Below are 25,458 nucleotides of genomic sequence, written 5' to 3'. Positions count from 1 at the left end.
GTAAACGATACACAGCCAACCACATCCTCTCTATATTACCCATTTTTGTAAGTCTTAGGACGTAAGTACAACTGTCCTTTGTATCCTAGGTATTGCTGGTTACACCTGAATGATACTATGTTGTACGTATAAATAGGGGGTTGATATTCCAAGGTTATAAATCTGGCTTACACCCGGGAGTGCCTATTAACCTATCTTCTTCTAACCCATTTCTCTTTCAATTTTTCTTCATCAATTTCTTTAGCAAATGATTATCAATTCTATTACCAATTTTATTGATATGACAGGCCTTCTTAGGTCTTGGCTATCTGCTATCAGACTCAGCTTCCTAAGGTCATTCCCGAATCCCTCCCTACCCGGGTTTTTTTACCCGAGGCCATACCCGAGTCCCTATCCGCTAATCCAACCTGTGCGTCCGATATAGGCCCTACCACACTCATTGAGCGTCAATGGCATATGCCAATATGCAAGGATTGACCTAGAACATGGAAGCGACAACCAGAATGGGTTAAAGGCCGACGCTACGCGAAGTCATGCAGTGCAGGGTTACAATAACTGTCGAATCATCCCGAAAATGTAAGCCCTAATCACTATTCGAATTCACGTGCTTGTTATGTATAAGGAGTGGGTGATCGCAGTTTCCCCAAGGAGGATTCCTGTCTTACCTAGGATTATGCACAATCCCGGTACGTATCCCGCATCTCATGCAGCCACCGTTTGAACTAAGAAACAGCTGCATCTTTCACCCTCTTCAACCTCTTTATCTCAGCTTCATTATCTTCATCATCTCCATATATTTTGATATAAAATATATACCCCACCCCAGGAACCACTGATAATTATGGCGCAATCTTCTTCAGCTCTGGGGTAAATATACGAGGTCAATCTCAGGCGCCATGATCTGCAGCCGGATACCAAGGCGCTAGGTATGGCTCACCGTAAGCCAAAAGGAGTGCCCAGGTCAGCTTATGAGATGCACTCCAAGGAGTGCCAGGACCTTGGCAAATGTGACTATCTCGGGCTTGCGGATGTTTTCGTCCCTATCTTCCGTGAAACCGAGGAGATCGGGCCTCCGTGTTCTGACCGGTCGTCTCAAGGTGTTCACAGTGAAGGACCTACACATTCCTCGGTATATGGAAACAAATTTTCTTTTTGTCTTGTGAGACGGCTTTTTCTTGCTATCGGAATATGTATCCTGGGACTTATTTGCCTTTTGGTCTTTGTCTACCAATGTTGAGACACCGTCTATGCCAAGGCGGATAGGACCTCTGTTCCTCTTTGGGGTCCATCTCTCACTAGTAATCTAACCTCCTACTTTGAACTACTAGAAGCAACTGGTAAATTACCACCTGACAACCTGACGACTACCGCGCCGACCAATTATGAAATAAGACATTTGTGGAGTAATTGCCATGAGATACTGTCGCCTGCCCTATTCCTCGATCATACGTACAACAAAATGCCACTCATATGACACCTTCCAGGGTACATAGTCAAGCTCAAAAGCATTTTTAAGCCGTGCGATCAGATCAACCCCTTACGTCCAGCCTCCAGCTCCTCTATCTGCTTCCTTAACTGTCGCCGTCTGCGCCTGGTACTCTTCTCTTCTCCGGCTATCTCCTCTAACTTGTCTTCTGGAAGACTGCTCACCCATGCAGGTGAAAACAACTTCATTGGGGCTTCAGGTCCGGTGACCAAGTGGTAATCTGCGGCTTGCATGCAGATATTGTCAATGAACCTCTTGAGAGCCACTTTGTAGTAGGCATGCAAAATGTCATGCAAGTCCTTGACAGTATGGTCGGTATTGTTCATTGGAGTTTGCTGTATGATATCACTCAACCTGACACACTTGCCATGATTACTGTATTCTATAACATGCTTGGACATAGCAGACCGCATGCGCTTTTGACGACTAGAAGGCACTGTCAGTTAGAGTCCCCAATCTCTTTAAGTAGGAAACGTGGCTGTATGTTGAGCATACCATATTTGCATATTATCATTTAGATAATGGTTCATGGTCATCGGGGTTCCCTCTAGTTCAATCCTCAGCAAAAACTCAGCTTTGGACAACGCTTGTCGGTATTTGTCCATTAAGGAGTCCATCAAAAGAGAAATGATGCTCGAGCATAATCTTGAATCATCACAAGCAGTACGAAGGTTCTCTTGTATGAATCTGTGAACAATCACAATGATATCGCTAATGTAGCCCATGGAAAGTGCCGACCATTTCATAGATTGTTTCTTCATCAAAGTCGCGATCAAGGAAGAACTGAATGTTCCGACTTCGAACCCTCTGGACTGATGATGTTGAGCTTGGATCCAATCTAGAACTCCTTTTGCAGATGGTAGTTGTATCTCAACATTTTCATGCAAAATTTCTTGAAGGTCTTCGCATGAGTCGGTATTTCGACTCAAGACACACTGCTCTTCATTGCTCGAATATCGATCTCTGTCGGATCCATCTTCCTCGTCAGAAATAGTAGGAGACTCGGTGCGATTATCATCCTTATAATTGGTTTGAAAAGAAAACCTGTGTCCCTTGGTTAAGATCTCATCCGCGAAAGTGATGTTTCGATTGATGACCGAAGTAGCCAGTCTTAGAGATTCCTTTTTCTCAAAGACGTCCCGTGCGCCATAGTTTGTGGTGAGAGCTAGCTGGGTTAACTCCTGGAAATCCGAAATGATGTCCAGAAGAAACCCCCTCTGCTGTTCTGGGGTTTCTCGCTCTTTGCCGAGGGATTTTAGATCCGCCTTAGCCTGGTTAAGCTTTTTTATCACTTCAGCACGAACCTGTCGGTGATGGGTAAGATGTCCATTCGTCTCTAGCAAATCGGGGCACCACATACTGATGGAAACGCACGACGCACACTAGCGGTCAGGACTTCCCGCAAGCGGCTCCTCAGCGCCTTGACACCAAAGTTCTCCACACGGAGACGATTCCAGGGGGAGGTTTGGTAAAAAACCTCCTCTTGCCTGTCTCGGTCGATATCAGCATGGCTTAGCTGTGCTTGTCCCAGGTTTCGAAGAACAATCCACCCGAGGCCATTAGTTGCATTTTCAACCATCTCAACCACTTTGTCCTTCGCTCCCTCATCAACAAGATCAGGTTTGGTCAAAACTTGCAATGTTCTTTCTCCCTCGGGATCCAGCTCACGAGCCATCTCAATGATCACCTGCGTAGCATCATCCACATTTGCAGGTACCACAGTCAACATAATCGATCGTTCATTTTTCATGTAGCGGAGAACCATTTCTCGCACAAGGACTATGTCCTCCTTTGTAGTAAGTCCAGGTTTGTGGGCCGAGAAGATACCAGGAACATCAATAACACTGAGATGGTTCTCTTGAGGACCCCGTATTTCAAGTTGAAGCACATGGTTAGAGAATGTCGGTAGCCCATCTCCATTAGAGACAGAAAGTCCCATTATTTGATGCACCTTATTTATGCAGACGTTTGAAGTCAATAGGTTATCATGATTTGTTACACAGATGGAGCGTATTCACCTCGGTCATCATCTGAGAAAAGCCTTCGTCACTAAGTGTCGCAATCCCCGAAGAACTCCATCTCGCAAGTTCCTCTTTCGCGGCTGCGTCTGTATCGGATGCAGGGATTATCGAAACAGAAATCTGCCGCTGAGTCAATATCAAATCACGCCGAAAGACTATCTGCGTGGCAAATCTGGTACACAGGCCACTGTCGCGCGGAAAGCTCAAGCGGGTCAAGCCTTCCAAGACTGAACTCTTGCCGCTGGACTGATCACCAACGACCACGATCTGAGGGAGGCCGATGTATTGTCCCACGTTACACGCAAATAGCTTATCAATTTTTTCGAGTAACAGGGAATCGGCCAGCGCCTGGCTGTCAGAACTGGTTTCCTGAAGAGTCATGATGATGCACAATCGTCAATGATAAGGCGAAGATGCGCGGAGAGGGATAAGCAATTGAATAGAGGGGGCAAGGAGGGTCTTTTGGGGTGAGGCACAAAGTAGTAAATATGGGAGACCATATATGTATGCAGCTTCTGGAAAACACGCGAGTCATGTATATGCAATGCAATAGTGACATGTTCAAGGTATGAAACAACAGATGTCTCCACGCAGCGCAATGGACTGGCTATCACGGGAGAAAAATCTTTTTCTTCTGGCTAGGCGCCCGATGGGCGCCTAGCCAGAAAGCCCACCCCGACACATATTTTGAGCAAATTGGGTGGGCCGAAATGTTAGATCTCTACGAGCTAAAAACGAACATATTCTGTGGAAGCGCTGTCGGATTGGCTTCCGTTCTCCTGGACACCCAGGAAACAGAAACGAGCAGGAGCCATCCGTTGCTCGTTCGATGGTAGGGCGTCACTGATGACTATCTCAAACGGAATTTCCGCCAAAAGTAACGTTGACAAATAGTCTACTCATACTGGACCAACTATCACAAATTGAGGTCGGCGGCCTTTTCTAGGAGTTTCACATCCTTGATGTGGCCCTTAATCGAAAGATATAATATGCACTACGATAGCAGGGCAAAGACGTCTTACCTGATTTGTTTGTGTATATAGTGATCATCAGAATGTTTAGTAAAGCAAGGCAATACATAGCGTTCATTATACGGTAACCGTATCTCCCTGGCCGCCAAATTTGAGATAATCCTATCTAACATCGCCATCAGACGCGGAGAGGCAGCTGGCGTAGAGCCACATATAGAACACCAGCTCTTTCCACATACTCATATTGAGCACACAGTCTGATAAACGTTCATGGTCTCCCCGGCAACCATCGGTCTTTTTACTTGAGTGAGTTTTGTTCCGAGGGCAATTTCACTCAGTCTAAAAAGACGTCATTAATCAGATTCAGATGTGCGGATCTTGATTAAATACACACCATCAAGCTCTTTGCAATGCCCATCCTTACAGCCCTCACACAATCTGCCGTTATGTGGACCCTTGCTCTTTTTCTTCGAGTAAATTGGCGTTTCCATCTGTATCCCACTCCATCTCTTGATTCGATAAGCAACACGATCCGCGTAAGATTGATCCAACTTCGGCCGACTAAGAGCCTCACAGCTCTTGCAACGCTGATGATACACCCGAGCATTGTATCGTGAACCGGGGTAGAGTCGAATAGTTATGGCTATCATTTTGCTCGACCAGCCATTCGACGGACATGAGGTAGCTTTACATACAAAGCGGCCCATGATATTTGTATCGTATTGTTCTTCGCAGGCATCAGAGTCGTCAAGTGGGTAGAACTTAAATTGGTGCAGGCTTGCTTCTGAGAGAATCCCACATACTTCCTTGTTTAATTCAGGGAAGAGAGACCAGCTTTTCTTCTCAACTCTAGGCTTGTTGGAGTTTTTACGTGCCATTCTGTTGGTGCTGGACAGGAATATGGTTCGGAATATATTAGGCCTTAGTAGTGTGATGAAGATAGAGCAAGGATAGGATCATGCTGGTGTGTTGGTAAAGAGGGGGGTACACGTATTTATTTACTGTCGCAAAGAGCGCATAATTGCATATTTTCTTCCGCCAGCGATGCTATCTAGCTAATATTTGAGGTGGAGAAAATTGGCAGGGGTTGGATAGGTGGCTGCGTTTGTTGACGTGTTCATACATGTACCTATTTTAAAACTTTCATTTGCTCATAAAAATACCTGTCCACACCATTCGACCACCAGTTTACAGCGACAAACTAGTAGGTGTAGCGCTTAAATCTTTATAATTAACAACTAGAGTCATATAGTTTAGCTTTAGCGGATACCTGACGCTATACTTGCTTTAAATTTGGCCTCAATGTGACAGATCTCGTGCAACTTCACAGCAGCTGGCTAACATCAGCCAATACAGCCTCGTTATTGGCGCCCGCTCCCAATAGAGAGCCGATGGAGCATCAAGAAACTACAAGAATCTAGTATTGATATCTCTTTGACACCCATCGTCATCGATCTAGACCAAGATGGATCTATTACCGCCGCAACCAAGTTCGTCCAGGACCGTTTCAGGTCAGGGTGTTTGAAACCAATGTATTCGGCGTGGCAGTGATGACTGCCACTTTTCTCCCACTACTACGCGCCTCGAAGTACCATAACCGACGTATCGTTAATGTAACGAGTGGCCTGGGTTGACGACGAGAATACGTTGGTTGAGTTTGGCTGATAGAATTACATCATGAGGCTGAATTAGCAATAGTCTATGAATTCTTGACGTAAATTACTGTCATTTGAATAAATGACACTTATCATTTATTAGACGCAACGTTCCTAGTTACTCAAGCGAAGTTGTCAATACAACCCAAGGATATATTAAATATAACAATCATCTCGTCAAATAGAAATAGACTTTTCCCTGCCACTCTTTACTCTCAATACACCCGGCCACCATATTATGTTTCACAGCTCGATAATGGACCATCATTGGTCGCTTATCGTAGACCAAAGTCGTAGAGAGGACTCCATGGTATTTGATTTCGCGTAGCTGTCAAGAAAAGAAATGTCAGCTCTCATATCCCAAGCCCAAACACGCACAGAATCCATAACTACATGTGAATATATAGATATACGTAGCTTACGCACCACTGGAGATGTGTCACAAAATAAAGGGAAAGGACTTACGGATGCACGCCCCCAATCCTCAAAAGGCACCCGTTCCCCGTTCCGCGCAACAATCAGCGGCGCCACATCCTCGGTGGAATAAAATGTATTGCCAAACCAATTGATCGTGTCCAGCTCCTCTTCGAATGGGTGGCCTGTGGTAAGAATATATCCGTCCCATTCGCCGATCAAATCATCTGGCTGAAGGGGCTTAAGCTCGTGAAAGACGGTGCTGATTTTCCCATCAGTTACCCCGGGGTTCTTGGTGAGAGAGACAAATTTCTTGGCTGGACTTGGCTGGAAACAGTCGAATGACACGCTTGGGAATTGGATTGTCATCTTGTGTGGTTGGCTTAGGTACAGCCTGGCGGTCTTGGAAAGCGAGGTCGAGTCTTCGCTTTCTGGCCACTGGATATGTGTTACCTCCATCTTTGCGTCTGCGTGGACCTTCTGTACTAAATATGATATTTGAATGAGGGCTACACAGAATGTAGCTCCTATAACAATGGAAGGTAGACGCTTCCAGCGGTTAAGACAAAATCCCCAGGTATGTTACAAACTTTCATCTGGAAGACACTACTGCCTATTTGAGAGCTCTTCTGACTCGCTATTTTATCTGATTAGTTCCAGCCGAACCATCATATCCTGTCAGGAAGGGATCATCGCGTGGGAAATGCTGCCAGTACCCCAGGCCGCGAGTGCCCGCACCTAATGTGTATCAGATCCTCCCGGCACTGGGTTGCATACCACGAAAAGAATACAGCTTATTAATAAACGAGCCAAATATGAGATATGAAGATTTTCTTGCCTGGTTGCCACATTCCAAGGGTGCATTCGACCCGCTCCGTGGCTATTCTGCCTGCGTTGCCAATGATCAATAAAGAATGGACTGTCACGGACCGTTATGACAGAGAGCGGGAATCCCAGCTCGAATCTCCTTTTTGGCAGGTAAATGATCGGATACTTTGGTACTTGATATAGTAGCCAAGGAAAGGGAAGTATCAAAATACATGCATACTTATATGGGAATGGCTTGATATTCCAAATACTCTACCATTAATGGCCACTGAGCCATAGGAATGTACGACTTAACCCAATACCCGCCACCTTTTGACAGCAAGACAAAACCGCAACGATCCAGGTATCTCTCAACACTCCCGCAACCTGAAGCAAAACACGGCCGCATTCTTCGCGCTCGAACCCCTCATCCGCTCTAAGTGCAAACCCATACTCTGATTTGGAGATATGTTGATGGGTAACCTTGGCCTGAAGTGAAGGAATGGCAGTGGCTATGAAGATTAGCAAAGTACACTGCTATAATGAGAATGTGGACATACCGATGTACTGGCTCTCGGTGTACCGAAAGTGCTGGGCATTGCGGTTCATTGTCACTCACTCATCAAACTACTTGCATTCTATGATTCTCCCCCACACGAATACTGATACATACGACCATAGGGTGTGGAAAACAGGGCTTCCCGTCCGCTCAGCCGTACTTAAGCCACACGCCGGTGAGTTAGTAGTTGGGTGGGTGACCACCAGCGAATCCTCACTGTTGTATGTCGGTGTTCACCTATCTTTTTTTGATTCGTTAGGAAATCCCCTCTTACCGCCCTACCCTTTAGTCTATTCAGCCCATTCACCTGAACGCCCTAAATACCACTATTCTATACCTAAATAATCCTACACGCCCCTAAATAGCTAACGTGTCCTTCCCCTCCCGTACCGTACTGATTTTTTTTCTTATAGGTAGCTAAAGCATTACACCAGTTCATCATATCATTCACCATCTCCAATTTACGCATAGCATTGATTCTTTACATCTCGTACTCCCTGAGTCTGAAACAGAGCAATTTCTTCTCCTTTCTATTTACAATTGATTCATCATGAAGATCTCTACTCTCGCTGTTACCCTCGTTCAGGCCTTGGCTGTCTCAGCCGCCGCTATTGGTAATAATACTTCCTGCAACGTCTCTAATGTAGAGATTCAATAGAGGTACTGATCTCTTTACCATATATAGGTGACCTTGCATCTGTCAAGCGGGCCGCTGACAAATGGAACGCTGAAGCTTGGAGCAACTTCGTCAAAGTGTATGCTGTTGATGATACCGCGAAGAGAGATGTTGAAAATTGGAATGCGGCTGCTTGGAGCAACTTCGTCAAAGTGTATGCTGTGGACGATACCGTGAAGAGAGATGGTGAAAATTGGAATGCGGCTGCTTGGAGCAACTTCATCAAGTCGTATGTCCAGGATTTCACCGCGGAGGACTCTGAATAGAGTGTTAGGTCAGTCAATAAGTTCACCAGTTCGGCGGTTCGCAAGGGTATGGATGGATGATATGTATTGGTTGGTATAAATTGAATTGGGATGGAACGAGAGCTTCTGTAGATAGATTAGGAGCAAATTTATGCACTTGATATATTAATCTCAGGATATACGACATGGTGTCTCTAAGCAATGGCTTGTTTTTATTCAGATTTACTGCTCATCTAGATTGCGGGCTGATCCGTGCGTATCCCGAATGACTGGTGCGACCTCCAGCAACCTAATCCTTTTCTCAAGAGGATTTCTCCTGACGTGGCGTCCACATCCAGTGTGCTCCAGTGGATTCGGGCTTGTGATAGCCGAGTACAGTCAAATCCGCTTATAGTAATTCGAAGCTGCTGGAATTCGAATTCTCGTTTATTCAAGCAATTTCAGGCCGTTGAATTATAGTGAGACTGCCAAAGAGCTCTGTTTTACTTGTAATCTGAATTATTCGAGCAAATTAATGCTGCTAGATTAGTTTAAATCAACCAGATTTGACTGTATTGCCAAACGTGACCTTGGAAAGATTGCAAAGGCCCAAAAATGATTTCAATTCTCGTTTCGTTCGTGGTTTCGGCCACCGCCTTATCGTCTGGTCCTGATGTAACCTACATCCCTGCTAGTAATAGTTCTGGAAAGAAAAAGCAAGAAAAAGAGAAGAATGAAAAACCGAAAAAAAAAACGAGGAATACCCATTTTGAATGTTTATTTAAGAAAATACAAAAAAATCAAGAAACAGAGTTCCTTCAAAAAATACGGAACCAGAATGAAGACCAGCGATCTTCTCAGGGTCGCGGGCGGCCCGGAAGAAACGGAGCAGGAAACGGGTCTCTTCGCAGGGTGGATTAGGGGTCTTGTATTATAGTTTTATATTACCATTTTTGCCTTGAAATATTGATTCATTTTACCATATTTACTTTTAAATTATAATATATATATTCTATTTTTTTTTTCCGAAGTTTCTCATACTCCACTCCACTAATATAGCGTGCTCCGTATCGTGGAAGGGCGGCTGGCAATATTACCCGCTCTACCCTCTCCACACTAAACTTATGCTTCGCGAGAAAATCACGGACACTACTTTTTTTCCGTTTCAAAAATATCAGGACTTCCTTCTTTCTGTCTCTTCTCTCTTCTGCAGATCTGATACCAGTCCAAGACGAGTTTGCACGCGAGTATGTCAACCACTGTAACACTGGAAGAGACATCCCTGTCCTCCTCGAAAGGGGCTCCTCCTCAAACTGTTGCGCTCAAGTCATTGCCAGTAGAAAATACCTTGGGCAGTGAAGAACAGCTCTTCAGAGACGTTTCCGAGAACCAACCAGCACAATGGAAGATTGCAGTTATCCTTATGCTTGTCAGCCTCATGTATATGATCAGTACAGTCCTCAGCGGAATACTGGCAGTTGGTCTCCCCAAAATTGCCAAGTCAATCAATCTTGATGAAGGCCTTCTACTTTGGTACGTACCATACATGGGTGACTACTGAATTCATTCGATAATTCGTCCTTATTCTGATAATTAATGACATACGATGCTCCCAGGCCAGCCTCGGTCTACTCTCTTTCCTGTGGCTGCACATTGCTCCTTTCCGGGAGTGTGGCAGACGTGGTTGGCTGTCGCCGTATCTATCTTCTTGGGAGTTTTCTATCGACGTGTCTGATTCTGGCCTGTGGCCTTGCGCGCGATGGGATGGAACTGATCATCTTCCGCGCTCTGCAGGGCGTTGCGATCTCGCTCTGCTTACCAGGTTCAGTCAGCATCGTCACCAAGACTTTTCCTCTGGGCCGTATGCGCAACATTGCTTTTGCCTGTCTGGGGGCCGCACAGCCCACGGGGTTTCTGATTGGGCTCATCATTGGAGGGATTCTCATCGACAGCATCGGCTGGCGAACAGCAATGTATCTCATCGCAGGCATCAATGCCGGGGTATTCGTGGTCAGCTGTTTCTTTTTGCCTTCAACCGCAGACGATCAGTTGAGTTACTCAATTCTGCGCCGTTTTCGAGAGGACGTTGACTGGATAGGAGTCTCCCTCATCAGTGTTGCTTTTGGATTGCTCTCTTATGTTCTGTCTGCAATCTGTGCTCGCCCAAGCTCGATTTCCACTGCAGCAAACATTGTATTGCTTGTTGTTTCCTTGGTTCTAATACTAGCTTTCTTAATCTGGGAGCACTACCAAGAGAAGTTCAATCGACCTGCTCTCATCCCCAACTCCATCTGGCGCAATCCGATATTCACGTCCACGTGTATCATGGTGTTCTTCGCCTGGGCCACCGTCACTACAAACCAGTACTTCCTTGCACTCTTTTTCGAAGAGGTTCAAGGACTCTCTGCCTTTCAGACTAGCCTACGCTTTCTACCTCTTGTGGTCAGCGGAGTCTTGACGAATATTGCTACTGGGGCGCTGGTACGCCATGTGAGGGCCGATATTCTCATCGGAGTGTCAGTGCTTCTCAGCGCAGCAACACCGCTGATAATGGCGTTAGTAGTTGTCAACCATTCCCAACTGCCTTACTGGGCAGCGGCATTCCCTGCGGCTATCCTTTCTCCAATCTGGGCTGATGTGACACTCACTATAGCTAATTTAGTAAGTTTACTTCTCATATAACTACCTATATATTCGCAGTCTTTCTTTTCCCCATATGTACTGACGTAAATTACCACAGGTTATCACGCAACTCTTCCCACGGTCGCTCCATGGTCTTGCGGGAGGAGTTTCTAACACATGCGCACAGTTGGGGACTAGTATCGGCCTGAATCTCACGGCTATTCTTGCCAATGCTGTTACTATGAGCTCTACGGAGAACAAGTCATCCCCTGTAGCCCTTGCGGAGGGTTACAGCGCCGCGTTTTGGGCCTCTTTCGGGGCAACGGTGGCTATGATTCTTGTAACTGTGCTTGGAATGAGGACGGCGGGTAAAGTCGGGCGGCCGAAGCATGATTGATCCTCGAGAGCATGGGGTTTTAAACCGTAGATCGGAGGTTTTATTAAAGATCCTTCTTCACTCCCCCTCTCTCTTTCCCACATAGAGGCCCCTCACTAGAGCGTTTCGATTAATTATTCCTGTTTAGTTGAATTGGTCTGAAACATCATATAGAGAACTATCAATATAGCCTCATGGTGCTCGATAATTCCATAGCAGGTACTGTGGGGGATTATAATGATGACGGTTCTGATTTCTCAAATTTTGTTGAGCCAGCCATTGCTATATAATGACAATAGGTATGTAGGCCACTGTCAAATAGTGTTCAGTTTCTAATACTCAACCACAGAATTATCTAGTGTCCTGGAGGACAAATTTACGCCTTCACCTTGCTCAATTGACTAGGCTCACCATCCTCTATGAAAACACCTATTTAGGCTAATGAGGGCTGGCGTTTGGTCGCCGCCGTGGTCACTCAAATATTCTCATACATGATCGACAGTGGAGTTCGATACGGCTACATCTGCATAGGGGAGGCCTTGGTTTTCCTACATATCCCGGAAGATGACCCCACGATTGTTCAATCTTTCTTGTGTATCCCGAATCAAGACGTGCAGCCGGACGATGAATTGCGCCTCCACCGGACCGCCATCGGGCAGGTACTTACGTTTACCCTTTAAGCGCTGGCCGCAGAAACTCCCCCTCAAGAGTGGCACGACATAGCACACGACAAGCTGACGACCTAGGAGGTTGAATACCTTGACGTGTTGAAGGAAATTCCCGAAACTCTCCATAAAGACGCGAGGTCCTCTAATTATCGGCCCTCGTATTAGAAATGAGATCAGAAAGTACACAACATACGCTCTCGCGCTCGCTATCAACTAGATTTATCTATACTAAAGCACTCGTCGCCCGAAGGCAGTAGCAGCGATTAAGAATCGCAATCGCTATCCGCCGCAGCAGCGTCGCGTATCCGATTAAGCCGTAGCCGAGGTAACAACTGTCAATCAACTAAAGGAAGCGAAAGGACACAAGCCGGCGAGGACAAAAACTATACTTCTCGCTAAGACGAGTATTCTGCACGACCCCAATAGGGCCCTAGCCTGGGTCCGGGTCCGGGTCCGAAATCTCGACCCAAATCCGGGTTGTGCGATAGACTAAGGTCTATATCCAAATCCTCAAGGCTACGGATGTTGGATATCAAAAAATATCCAAATCCGCACTTTGCAGATATGGATTGCGGATCGTGCCGCAGCCTATGCCGAAGTCTACTCCTAGGGCTAAGACTTACTTGTCGAAGATTAGTAACTTGTCCCTATAACCAGATTCTATTCGTGGCAGCACTATACGCTAGATTTCATTATTACTATGCTCCCTGAAATCCACAACATTGCCTATATATTTTAACGTCGGGTCATGTTTGGTTCGTATCTTGCTCGTGACAAAAGCGGGGTTAGAGTGATAAAGCGAGGCTGGAGAGATAAAAGCGGTGGAAAAACGAAGGTTACTTACAACTTTTTCGATCAGAATGGGAAAATGTATCTTTTGCTGTACGGGCTGAATATTTAGGTGAAGAAGATTCAGGTAGGTGAATATCTGCCCGGAGTGCCCTGAGGAGGGCTGAATTAGAGCGGCGAGCCGCCCATGCCCGAACCGTGGGCGCTCGGTGAACACGACCTTACACATGGTTGTATGTTTTTGTTCACCCAATTTTCTTTTACTTGTTCGGAGGCTCCCTTTTGCCGCCCTACTCTTCGGTCCCTTTAGCCCATTCACTTAAATACCCTGAACATGTGAGTGATTTTAAAGCTTAATATTCAACTTCGAACACCTACCGTGGTGAAATACGTTAGTTAGAGAAAAAGGCCGTAAGTCAATTATTTCGTTGTGGTCATTGGCTGTTCGAAGGTCGCACCCTTACAGTGTCCACGGGTACTTCTTCCCACTTCTTAGCTTTACTTCCGCCCCTCGATCTTTTACAATTCTATCTTTCCAACTATGGAGCACCTATTCCCATCTTTTATCCGCGTCATACGTAATCTCGATGACGCTACTAGGCTGCTCGCGACTTTTCAAGAATTCGAAAGCAACCCGTCTGCTATCAGTGTAGAGGATCGCGTTCGGTTTCTCGACTTTCCTGACTTCTCAACCCAAGAGGCAAACATTTCCGCTGCAACGACTCTTAGTAAGGAAGAGCTTTCAAAAAAGGCTGCTCAATCGCCTAGAGACCTTACTTCGTCTGAGGTTGAATTACTACATAGCCGTTATTGGGGACAAATCAGCTTCCCGGAAGAAGATATCCGTTTCGATTGTTTCGAGAATTTAAGGCTAGTTTCTAATGAATACTACTTTCAAACACTCGAGCGGCTTGAGAGATTCCGAAGTTCTTTCTACGCGGAATTCGAAGCGGATGCATTAAAAAACGCAGAGGCGGAGATTTCCCGATGGGAAGATAAAAGAAGAGAAGCTGAGGATAGAGCAGATCTAGCACAGATTCTCGAATATGGCCACCCCTGGCTACGCCAGCTATGGCAGGAAGACGAGGGCAAAAAACCATGGGGCTATACAATTTTCCAAAGCTTCCAGTGGAAGCTCGAGGATCCTGAACGGCAGGAGTTATATGAACAAAAACAATCTAACTTATTCCATTGGGCGCACCTCGCTATTGGTTCTGGAACAAAGATCGGATCCCGGTGGTACCTTGAGGGCCTTGATTTGCCCTCTAGAATTGGTAGTGATGAGTCTTTCTTATCGACGTTAAATCAATTACGGAAGCAATTCAACTATCTCCGATCTCAGCCTCCTAAGAAGCAAGCACCGTATCTATTTATAGATATGGCCGAAGGCAAGATTGACGCTATTCCGGAGGGAATTACGGAAGGCCTTCTTCGCAACGTTTTCTTATATCTAGATCATAGCGCTGCGGCGTCAGTCTTAGATTCTCGCGGACCAGATAGCGTATGGATCTGGGCTGTTGACCCAGACTATAAGCCAAAAATCCAGGACAGCTCGAGTGGGTACCAAGGCTTTCTTCGCGTTCGTCTTCAGCAACTTCTCAATCACTTCTACGTTGCCCGGCGCTGGCACGCGGACGAGTGGTCGATGGAGGACTTATGGAATGCGGCCCGGAAGGACCCTCACAATGCCTCTTTTGTTTCTATGAAAGACGAAGAAATCTTTGCGCAGAACTTGAGCCGGGAGGTTGCTACCGCTATGAAAAAGTCCGAAGGATAAGATCATGGAGTCTATAGCGTACGAGCATGTAGATCTATAAAATGGAGAAGATGAATGTGATTAGGATCAAAGATAAAAGATGACGATAATGAATCTAACTAGCTGCCATGAAGCTGCGTCTATATAGCTTCATGGGACAAAGAAATCAAAGACATAAAGGCTAGAAAGATCTAGTAACAAACGCTCTATGAGCAAAGGAAGATCTGCCATACACTACATAAAGGCAAAAGGCATAAAATGCATCTTTATCATAAATAAATCATTAGACTAGCATTCACTTTGTTAGGTTAAATATGTACTGAGCCCATGATGTTGGGTTGCCCCATAACTCGAAGATTCTATGCTCCGTACTCATCCAGCGATAGAATAAGTCACCAACAGTCTCTACATTTAATTATTTACATTTGTTGGAAGTAGTTCCGATGCAGTATGCTTCTCCAGCCAACAGCCCCTGACATTCACCCTTCTTCGTGTTGAGATGGCGTGGTCGAAGGCTCCATCGAGACGGGCGTAGGAGTTTGCTGGTGAGACGATTAGGTCGAAGGTTGCTCCTTCTGGGAGGGAGTTTAGGCGCTCGTTTATTGGAGTGATCTTTAGTTTTGCTGTGTCGTGGTCTTGCCAGGTCTTTTCGAGGGCATCGTTGAAGGCCGTCAGGAAGATTTTGTCCATGCAGAGCAGGATGATCTCGGGGATGTTGGATGTCATCTTTTGTTTAGTGCAGTTGTTGGTGAAGGGAGAAATGCTGAGAGTTTGATGTAAGTTGGCAGAGTTTAGACAGCAGGGTATAGTGACCTAGGTACTTGATTTCCTCTGCCACTTCTTGGCGTTCCCTTTTCGTTTTAGTGCTCAGTCCGTATTTTCTTCGATCGTTTGCCGAACTTGATTTTGTGTTGAGCGATCTGGGACCCAGCTGTATGTCCGACAGTTGTATATCAAGCACTCCTTCAACAACAGCAGCATTGTTCACAATTTGCTTATCTTTGGCTTTTCTGGGTGGTGTTAGAAAGTCGCCACCGGCTGTTGTGCAGTTGTTGGCTTGTTGCCTGGCGGGTTATCAATCGTGTCACCGTCGACTTAGGTTGTCATGCCAAGATAGGAGGGTAGACATCTCACACACTGGAAGAAGATTATGGAGGGCTATGGTTGTGTGAGATCAGCAGTGCGCTTGAATACTTTGCCGACCATCTCTCAACTAGGTTGAGGGTCCGGTTCTGGATTTTTGGAGAGCGTATGGGGGGTTTTGAAATCCTCAAGATATGCCTGGAGCTGGGGAAGCTTTCCCTTGAGATGCGAGACTGTGGTTGATGTTGCCGCATTAAATGAAAGTAATTTGTGCGCAATCTTTGGCTGTGCTATATGGCTGTCGTAGAATAAAATCTGGTTCGGTTTCTTGGTGGAATGGAGATGTCTTTGGCGTAGTGAGGAAGCGAAGTAATTGTGTCGAGGTTCTACTTTAGTCCCCACTACTTCCATTGTTTATATCTCCCAGATGGCAGGTGCAATACAGTCATGGGGCTACAGTTACGGGCACTTAAAATCAGTTGCGTACTGTATACAGTGACTTACAATGCCCAAAAGGTATTGTAGCGAATACTTTTAACAGGTGTCTGCGAAGTTTTCCGGAACAGATATAATTTCCGACGTGTGTCAACCTAGACTACTCTCTATAGAACAGCGGATTGAAGATCACATACAACAGATATTGAATAATATAACTAAGGCAGACTGACAGCATATTAGCAGCCATGAACTACTGTAAACCGGGGGTAAACCGAAGTACACTATTTGGGTTTCGGTGCAGAACCATCTATACCTACAACCCGTAAAGGTGGTACATTCCCAAGGTTGCTATAATCTTTTCATATCATTACTTACCTAGGCAGTGTTCTTTTCACTACTCTTCTCTGCACCTTCACTTTTCTCTTACTTTCCTCTTACTTTTCTCTTAATTTTTCATACGCCTTTACTTGCATTTCTCAACGCTTTGACCAGCAAGACGTCCTCATCACTATGGACCGTCGCAAGCAGGTCAGGACCGACTATTCGGCATATACCATTACTGAATCGATCGAGGATCTTGCTCTCACTGGTTTCCAGTCGGCAAAACATACCTTTTTTCCCCCAGAGGAAATCGCTGCCGCAAAGCCAGAAGAAACCCTCGCCCGCATGCTATCGACCAAATCCTACATATCAATTACCTCTAGCCTCACGGAACTGAACAATGAAGCCCGAGGTAACCCGTCGCAACGACAATTCCTAGAGATTGGAAAAGGACAGTGCGGTACTGTCTACGCCATTGTGGGAACGGATACCGTCGCGAAACTTCCCAACTCCCCGGTCAAGGTCCCCCAACTACTTGCTGACTTCAAGATGCACGCCTCTGTCAAGGAAGCAATGGACGACGTTAAGAATCTGATAAAACTGGACATCCACATCCCCAAGTTGTACAGCTGGGAAACGCCCAAGTCAAAAGGTTTCTGGACCAACAACAGCCTACATTTCCCAAAGACTGCGGATGCGCAAAATTTCGCTATGATCTCAAGCCGTGTTTTCCCCCTCCCCCTCCTAGTTAGGGAGGCTATAGTTGATGTTCTTTGCTCTCCAAGCATTCAGAAGTACAAGTTGGAGTTCCTGGCCAAGCCAGAAAACAAGGACTGCTTGATTCGGGTCTATCTCGGACGCCGAATGACGAACAAGACTAACCCGAATGTGAAGAGTTTCAAATTACGCAATTTCCCGCTACATGTCAACGAAATGGAGGATTTGCAGCTGAATACCTGTGCGTTCGCCCATGTCATGGCCCAAACCCTAGCCATTCTACACTGGAAAGCCGGCGTTGATGGCAACGATATCGAGTTCATCCTTGGTAGCTCCCCGTTGTTGTCCCAAATGCCGCGGTCAGATGAGATTACGGACGAGGACGAGTGGTCGCTAGGAGATCGGTTTGATTTTTCTCACCGGTCAATCAGCATGTGGCTCATCGATTTTAATCTGTGGGTACTATTCCCGAATATTGCTGGACACTGCTAACATGTCGATAGGTGCGCAAAGTTCGAGGAGAACCCTGCAGGTCTGAAACAAATCGTGGACGCTTTTACCTGGAATGACCCCTACTACCCATCACCCGAGTTGACCACTGCTAAGGATAAAAAGCTTTGGTTCGAGTTTCGCAAGCGGTACCTTGAGGTTAGCGGTGTTCTGACTACGAGCGCAATGCCTGGGCGTTTCATTGCCGAGATTGAAAAGCGAGGACGTAAGGCAAATGTTGGGGAGCTTTTCTGATTATGAGGAGGGACCAAATACGCCCAAGTGCGTTGTTTTAATGAATTATGGGGACGTTGCTTTAATAAGGGAGAATTTGTGAATATTCTTATTAGCTCCTTATTAGCTTACTTTTCCATGGTCACAATAGGAGGTTCTGACCCTGTCTGATGAAGCTTAACTGAAAAGCTAGACACCTTCTCTCTAACTAACTAGTTAATTACATGAGGTGGCCATGATCTGCAGGCAGAAATAAACATTCAAGCTCCAATGTGTGACGTGAACCCACCTTCTTTTGGAAGCATATGTTCTCACTGCTAAGGGTAATTCGTACAAACTACCTGTACCCGTAAACAACAAAGGACATTCATTCATCTATTCCAATATCCCTCTCTTTCCTCAAAGTTGGCTCTTCCGCTAAATCGGCATCACCTCTCACAGCCCGACTCTCCTCTTGAGTCGACACGTACCGAATCAAGCTTTCACACAACCGATCCAGAACCCATTCAGGCTCTGTCTGTTTTGCCAGCATGGGGCTGTTCTCCCCAATCCAGTCCCAATTGAGAAGTCCATATTCGTCTTCATCAGTATGAATGCCTTCCTCACTTGCCGGCTGGTTTCTCTGTGATGATGGTGGCCGACCTCGCGGATCCGTGAACTGAATGAGCCGGGTGAACTCGACCCATTCTTCGTAGGAGTATCGTTTTCGCTTGCCTTCTCGTGCCTGTTTTGAGGCGCGGCGAATAGCAAAGGCAAGTTGCTGGGCAAGTTCGGGTGGGGTCGGATCGCGAACAAGTTCCTCCAGTGATCGGTGTGGATGAGACTCGGCCAAGTCCTCATTTTGAATGTTAGATTGACCAGATTCCTCGGCGTCCGCTGTTTCCCCGTTGTCGGGCTCGTCAGCTCCCTCAAGTGGGAAACCGCGCTCTTGTCGCTTTTTCTCTTGGCGAGACAGTACGAACTGGGCAACGCCGGGAATCCGACTGAAGCATGTCTTGTAGGCATGGGATTGGGGAAGCACGAGGTACTCGGCGAATACTTCAGTGGCGCGCTTGAAGCTGGCGACAACTGTATCGCTCATCTCGGAAATGAGCATGGTCATTGTTGGGATGGCGATTAGAGACCATACCACAAAGAAAGGTTTCCCTGGGTTCGATTCCGGTGTGAAATCACCGTAGCCGATGGTTAGTAGGGAGGTGAAGCAAAAGTAGAGTGATTCGAAATAGGTCATGGCTTCTAATTTCCAGAATACCACTGCTCCGCAGGACCACACAATTCCAAATGTAACGATGCTGATGATCAAATTGTTCCAGCGACGGAAACGCATGGTATCGTGCTGGATACGGCGCATAGCGTCGAATCGATCTTTTTCTTCACGCATAATAAGGATCCTGGGACGGCGAGCCGTGGCAATAGCGTTGATGGTGTTGCGAATTGGCCGGTGATACAGAGGGCGACTAGGCTCGGATTTTTGGCGAGTGAGACCCGGAGGGGTGATAACTTCTCCACTAGTCAGGTGTTTCTTTTGAGAGGATTGGACCTCGTCAAACGTGATTGATCGCTCGAAGGTGGATTGCCGCTTCTGTTCAATGTGTTTCCGAACGACGTTGTCGTAGTGAACCTCGCGAGCAAATTTAAAGATGCTTTCCACCACCAGTCCCAAAATAATAATCCCAATGACTGCATATGGCCAAATAAGTCCTCGACCAACGGCACTAGTCGCAACTATGTTGCCATACCCTAATGTGAGAACGGTGACATCGGAAAAGTACAATGCATCGGCGAAAGAGATCCCGAACACTCGCTGAAACATAGCAGCACCAATCAACAGCCAAATTACCAATGCAGTCATTTGTAGGATCAAGGTTCGTTGCTCGTCGGTCAGTGAAAAGTGTTGCGGGTATTTACCAAGAAAATAGCCTAGCATGTTGATCATCAAGATAATGCTCAAGATAAAGTAGAGAATTGCCGCAATGACAGCACTCCAATAACCCTGCGAGTAGACCCTATCAATACCTATCGGAGGAGCATAAATTTCTGTGGCTATTGTAATTCCAGAGAGCTACAAGCAAGCGTTAGGTCTGGGACATACAAAACCCGTGAGGTTACTCACGATTCCCGCGGCTAAGAACCACAAAAAGATCGTCACGGGTAAAGCTATAATGTAGCGTACGATCTGAGTAAAATTGAACAGTAAAAACGCATTTCCCACGATCCCGCAGAAAAGTGAAACGGCATTTAGAACAGTGCCCCTATTCGTGGTGTTAGAGATATCTGATTCAGGGTCACAACCTCTTGCTTTATACTCACCAACGAGGATCTGGATATCCTTCTTGAATGGATGTTCCAGCAGCGGTATGTTCATTTGGAAGAATTTTGCTTCGCCATGGCATAACCAGTGCAACGATTGACATGACATTGGCGAGTGGTCCCGTTGTAGCGGCAACCAGCGGGATAGCTGTCGACGCAATCCACCACGACTGTGGCTCATCATCTTCAGGTGGTCTCATGTGAAATTGACCCCGGATCCATTCCCATGGGGACAGTCTATCAGACTTGTCCTCTATGGGCATCTTAACTGTCGTAGATCCATGACGCATCGTTCATTCAGCATGACCATGTGCCTAGATCAGGGGCAGTCGCAAGCCAAATGATCCTTGTAGGTCTGTGGCTGAAGCTTTCAGATGAAATACCAGTTCACTTGCTAGGAACCATATATTTGAAAAGTAACTTCTTCAAAGGTCGCATCCTCATATGTTCTTGGTATGGTGAGATTGCATCAGGAGAGCGGAGAAGACGGGTAGCAGTCCTGGTAGTTAATGACTCCCAAGCAGGTCTCTTAAAGAATATCAACTCGAATAATATCTCAGCTAATCATCTTCATTCGAGGGTTCAAGCGCAGCGCAGATCATATGATGTCAACGATCGGTTCTGACAGCTCGCGGTCCCGTGACCGTTCCACGTGCGTCATCCGTGGGTCATTATTCAAAAGTCAACAATACCAAAACATTTGAACTACAGAGTATAGAAGTGATTGAAAACGAGAATTTTGAACAAGGCAAATATGTTCTAAGGAAATCCCCAAAATAGGTCTGACAGGGCAAATAAGGTTGCATGGCCACATGGGCTTGCAGTGCACTTCCCAGGGCTGGTCACTGTAGGTAATCGTATGGCCTCTGTCTGGCCTGGGCAATTACATATATGTTGTACTTGTTATTTTATACAAAGGTCAAGTTGTCGCTTTCCATTGTAGGTCTCCCAAGAGTGCCCGCAACATATTAAGATATGGCCGTTCGGCTCTTTTCTCCGGCTCAACCCTCTAAGCCAACGTCTCACAAGTTCGGTATGACTCCAAATCAAGAAAGAGATTCATAAACCAACCTCGGAAGTCTGCGCTAATATGTAAACTAGCAATTGACCGATAAGTAGTTAGCTAACACCTATTTAAGTTACTTATTATATACCGAGCAAACTCAATAGTATCACTTCCTCCAAAGCTTCGACCTCTATATACCAACTCAACCACCTTAATATCAATTACCATAACTATAATTAAGAACCATCTCCGTTAGAAAAAAAAAAATCCCTCAAACCAGGATCACCATGCAACCCAAGACAAATTCAGAACTTATGCACGCAACCCCCCACGCCCCTGCCCCTCGTCTGTGATAGGGTCGCCACATTCTCGGATACCCCCAACCAACGTGCATGCAGCATTTGAATTTCGAAAGATAGACCAATAGCAGGTACGATCACCTGCATGAGGAAAAATGCAAGTTGATCCCACGCTGGGACCTACACTTATATTGAAACGTGACAACATCAGCCGTCATCGGAGTGATAGTACCTGGCTTTGGAGGGGGTACAGCCAGTAAACGGCCAAAATAACGATGTGTTTAATACTGGGCAACGACTTCGGGGCGATTCTATGGGCTTTCTATGGTTCTACGGGGCGGGGTAGAGATCCACAGCTGTACGATGTAGGTACTTGCATGGCGCAGGCGCTGGGGTGAGGGGTAGCTCTAGGGCTATCACATCGTTTGGATTTTTGAGTGGATTATGGACTACGTGGAAATAGTGTTTGATTTTACATTACATTTAAATTTGGTCTCGGGTAGTAAGGTATAGAATGAGAATGTATTAACGAGTGTTAGGGTTGGTCTATCGGACGTTTGGGTCGTGTTGGTTCTATATACAACCCGATTCTTCCGACACAACATCAAATCAAGCAACAGGAAAAATGATAATCAAATAGCTGCAATGCGAGTGACAAAGGAAATAAAAGACGGGAAAAGAAAAAAAGAAAGCAAGCAAGCAAACAAGCACGTAGATAAGAAATCGCAAGATGGTATCATCGAAGCAGAGTGACACGGACTTCAACGGCAAGACAGAACGGACTTGACGGCCAGAAATGAAAAGATTAAATGAGGACGCCAGAAATGGAATAGAATGGATCAAAAGGGCGCCGTCCTATGAAAGAAACGATATCAAACGCAAGGCGCCGGCGCCAGAAAAGAGAAAGAAAAAAAAAAACAATAACGATGATCTTTTGTGTCGAACACTGGGCAACATTTGCCGATGGATCGAGAAAAACAGGCTGTAAATGCGACGAGCAAAGCCAGCCGAAGCCAAAGCAACACGCTCCAAATGCGATTCAACAATAGTCAAATGCTCCAAGTGTAGATAAGAAAAACAGTAGTAAGAAAGTCTCTGTCTCTTTGGGGGGATCGCTCCCTTGGCAGTCGGTAGTAGGAAAAAAAAGGTATAAAACATCCTATGCAGCCGCCGGTCGGCGCAGAATGTCTTCGCAGTTGGCGTCGAATCGCATATTCCAAAGACGAATACTATTCATGAGCTTCTCTGTATTTTCAAGCTCACGGTCGCGACCGAAAATCGATTCGACAAATTCGCAACCTGCATTACGACCCATTGATACGGGTCCTTTGCCACCTTCTCGCTTGGCGGCCTTCCACATGTAAAGTTCGCAGCCCTTGAGGAGCTTCTTGAATCGGGACCAGAGGCGCTCGCCACTTTCCAGGAAATCTTCAACGACTTCCTGCGCATCCACGCTTTGAATGCGAGGGAGACATTCGTCGGCCCTCTTTACTTTGCCCGCCAGCTTGATCAACAATAGCCACAAGTCGCCCGCGACGTCGGCCATGGGTGTCGATGCCCCATGATGAAAGACGGTCCAGTCGTAGATCCATTTGCCGAGGGAGTTCGCATCAAACACACTACCAAGCAAGATGATCGGTGCCTCGGTTGGGTCCCAGTTTTTGATCGAATAGCCTGCCGGGATCCCTGCAGCCTCGGCGTCCTCTTCGGTGGCGATGGGCGGGGGTTTAGCTGTAGCAGGAGGTGGTTTTGGTTTGCTGGGAGTGCGGGTTGATGTGGATTGGCGCCTTGTACGGGAGCGTCTGGCCGCTTCGATATCCTCGTTGTTAGGAGCCTGAGTGAAGTAAAAGTGAGAATCAGCTGGATTTGATTTGCGGTAAGACGTCGAGGTGGTACGACGATGTTGGCCGGGGCCATCTCGAGTGGGGTTCGAGGCCGGGGGATGGCCTGGGCGACCGGTACGGGGCTCGCGGGTGGTGCGCGGGACATCGAACGCTTCGTCGACCACATCTACGAAGATGGGTCGAGTCTGCGATTGCGACGGGTGGTATCCGTTGCCGAGGCCATCCCCCGCAGGGTGACCGGTTGAGGAATACCGGTGTTTGGGCTTTCCCGCAAAAGAAGCACTTACATGATCGTGCTTTCGCGATGGAATGCCATAGTCTGGGGTTGCTTCATAGTACCCTTGAGGGTAGCCAGATGAATACCATGGTGTTTCTTTGGTGGCCGTGTAGCTGGCCTTGCGGTTGTGTCGGCGCGAGGTGCCCCGGGGTGAAGCGTAGGAGTTGGCGAACTGAGAGGCGTAGTAGGCGTATTGAGGTGAGGTGGGAGGTGATTGAGTGTAGTCGTAGGTGGACCACCCGGGCGGTGGACTGGAGTAATGATACATTATCGCACGAGCATATGGAGAAGTCGATCAGATAAATGTAAATGGGAGGCGACAAGCCGCAAATACAAACAATCCAAAGACAGTTAAATGAAATCAGGAAAAAAAGAACACCGAGTATATTATACAGGATATCGTGCACCCAAACAGAAATCGACGCCGACTTTAGAACTGCAGGTCAGACAAGGTTTTTTTTGTTTTTTGATAGTAGGACCGTCACCGTGGTACGGTTTCTGATCGAAGAGAGGAGGGTTGAAACTGAATGTGCTGAGAGAGCATTTGAACGTTCTTCGGTCAATCCGAGGAAAAGAGAGAGAGTGCGTTTAGGGGATCCTACGACCCAATATCTCCTATTGATAAAAGGAGATTGAGGAAAACAAAGAGCAGAGAGACCTCCACTCCAAAAGATGTAATGACTTTGAATTCAGTGGAGATAGGTGGAGAGAGAAAAATTTCAACCCGATGAAAGGGAAAAGGAAGATGGATCCCAATGTCAGCGCGCCGGCGATATTGGCGCAGGCCAATCAGTGCATCCACTAGTGACTGGCGCGTGTGAGTTGGCGTTGTGGGCTGTGGCGTTTGGATTCTTTCTTACGTGTATTGAAATTCGACGGATTTCAAGGTATTCTATTCATTTCCTCTTTCAGTTTATTAAAATTAAGGATATAGTATTCCTTCTTCTAGACGATAATCCGTCTCTTTTTATACCTTGCGCTCGAGGTCAGCTATTACATATTCTGACTCAACTTCAGGCGCCAACCTTGCAGATACACTCTAGTCATCATTCTAGTAGAAACTGGTACTTTCTATTTGCCTCCTGAAACTACCATAACCAAAGTACCATCAAGTCTTGATGTCGCTACCCCTCAAGCTAGCCCAGATGGAGACGCTTCCATTGGACGCTATATGCAAACCGCTTAGCTGATAGCCCCTCCGTTGAATCGGGCAGCGGACAACTGCATTTTCCTCGGTGTGTTTGACTTTTCTGGTCTCAAGGCAACTGCATAGCGAGATTTTTCTGGCTCTTGTGGACTGACTCACTCCAAGTAACCAAAAGAAAAAAGAAAAAAAGACCAGGCGAGAATGTCGCCACTCAGACGTAGTGTGATTCCATAGGCATCTTACTGGCTGCCTTACAGATGTCCAGTGAT

General features: G+C 46.4%; 9 protein-coding genes across 9 annotated transcripts; 4 read left to right on the top strand and 5 right to left on the bottom strand.

Annotated features, from left to right (window-relative positions):
- Nucleotides 1–1,524: 1,524 nt before the first annotated feature.
- Nucleotides 1,525–3,888, bottom strand: N7537_003893 (dynamin family protein; the record flags this gene model as incomplete). Its single annotated transcript, XM_056894951.1, has 4 exons — nucleotides 1,525–1,912; nucleotides 1,982–2,790; nucleotides 2,847–3,437; nucleotides 3,505–3,888. The coding sequence occupies 4 exons, from the start codon at nucleotides 3,886–3,888 to the stop codon at nucleotides 1,525–1,527; spliced, it is 2,172 nt and encodes a 723-aa protein (XP_056754699.1).
- A 2,414-nt stretch (nucleotides 3,889–6,302) lies between these two features.
- N7537_003892 (uncharacterized protein) lies at nucleotides 6,303–7,006 on the bottom strand (the record flags this gene model as incomplete). The annotated part of the gene is made up of 2 exons (XM_056894950.1): nucleotides 6,303–6,461; nucleotides 6,599–7,006. 2 exons carry the CDS (start codon nucleotides 7,004–7,006, stop codon nucleotides 6,303–6,305), a joined length of 567 nt encoding a protein of 188 aa, XP_056754698.1.
- Nucleotides 7,007–8,463: 1,457 nt separating this feature from the next.
- Nucleotides 8,464–8,855, top strand: N7537_003891 (uncharacterized protein; the record flags this gene model as incomplete). The annotated part of the gene is made up of 2 exons (XM_056894949.1): nucleotides 8,464–8,527; nucleotides 8,599–8,855. The coding sequence occupies 2 exons, from the start codon at nucleotides 8,464–8,466 to the stop codon at nucleotides 8,853–8,855; spliced, it is 321 nt and encodes a 106-aa protein (XP_056754697.1).
- Nucleotides 8,856–10,062: 1,207 nt separating this feature from the next.
- On the top strand, nucleotides 10,063–11,832 carry N7537_003890 (uncharacterized protein; the record flags this gene model as incomplete). The annotated part of the gene is made up of 3 exons (XM_056894948.1): nucleotides 10,063–10,346; nucleotides 10,430–11,474; nucleotides 11,554–11,832. 3 exons carry the CDS (start codon nucleotides 10,063–10,065, stop codon nucleotides 11,830–11,832), a joined length of 1,608 nt encoding a protein of 535 aa, XP_056754696.1.
- Nucleotides 11,833–13,809: 1,977 nt separating this feature from the next.
- N7537_003889 (uncharacterized protein) lies at nucleotides 13,810–15,045 on the top strand (the record flags this gene model as incomplete). Its single annotated transcript, XM_056894947.1, has 1 exon — nucleotides 13,810–15,045. The coding sequence occupies one exon, from the start codon at nucleotides 13,810–13,812 to the stop codon at nucleotides 15,043–15,045; it is 1,236 nt and encodes a 411-aa protein (XP_056754695.1).
- A 390-nt stretch (nucleotides 15,046–15,435) lies between these two features.
- On the bottom strand, nucleotides 15,436–15,750 carry N7537_003888 (uncharacterized protein; the record flags this gene model as incomplete). Its single annotated transcript, XM_056894946.1, has 1 exon — nucleotides 15,436–15,750. One exon carries the CDS (start codon nucleotides 15,748–15,750, stop codon nucleotides 15,436–15,438), a length of 315 nt encoding a protein of 104 aa, XP_056754694.1.
- A 1,305-nt stretch (nucleotides 15,751–17,055) lies between these two features.
- On the top strand, nucleotides 17,056–18,327 carry N7537_003887 (zinc finger protein; the record flags this gene model as incomplete). Its single annotated transcript, XM_056894945.1, has 2 exons — nucleotides 17,056–18,038; nucleotides 18,087–18,327. The coding sequence occupies 2 exons, from the start codon at nucleotides 17,056–17,058 to the stop codon at nucleotides 18,325–18,327; spliced, it is 1,224 nt and encodes a 407-aa protein (XP_056754693.1).
- A 346-nt stretch (nucleotides 18,328–18,673) lies between these two features.
- On the bottom strand, nucleotides 18,674–20,906 carry N7537_003886 (potassium channel family protein; the record flags this gene model as incomplete). Its single annotated transcript, XM_056894944.1, has 3 exons — nucleotides 18,674–20,368; nucleotides 20,420–20,558; nucleotides 20,617–20,906. The coding sequence occupies 3 exons, from the start codon at nucleotides 20,904–20,906 to the stop codon at nucleotides 18,674–18,676; spliced, it is 2,124 nt and encodes a 707-aa protein (XP_056754692.1).
- A 2,174-nt stretch (nucleotides 20,907–23,080) lies between these two features.
- N7537_003885 (uncharacterized protein) lies at nucleotides 23,081–24,310 on the bottom strand (the record flags this gene model as incomplete). The annotated part of the gene is made up of 1 exon (XM_056894943.1): nucleotides 23,081–24,310. One exon carries the CDS (start codon nucleotides 24,308–24,310, stop codon nucleotides 23,081–23,083), a length of 1,230 nt encoding a protein of 409 aa, XP_056754691.1.
- Nucleotides 24,311–25,458: the final 1,148 nt, after the last annotated feature.

The sequence above is a fragment of the Penicillium hordei genome, assembly GCF_028827395.1.
Source record: "Penicillium hordei strain IBT 12815 chromosome Unknown utg000002l_segment0_segment0, whole genome shotgun sequence".
Taxonomy (NCBI): domain Eukaryota; kingdom Fungi; phylum Ascomycota; class Eurotiomycetes; order Eurotiales; family Aspergillaceae; genus Penicillium; species Penicillium hordei.
This window is presented reverse-complemented; position numbering and strand designations above follow the sequence as displayed.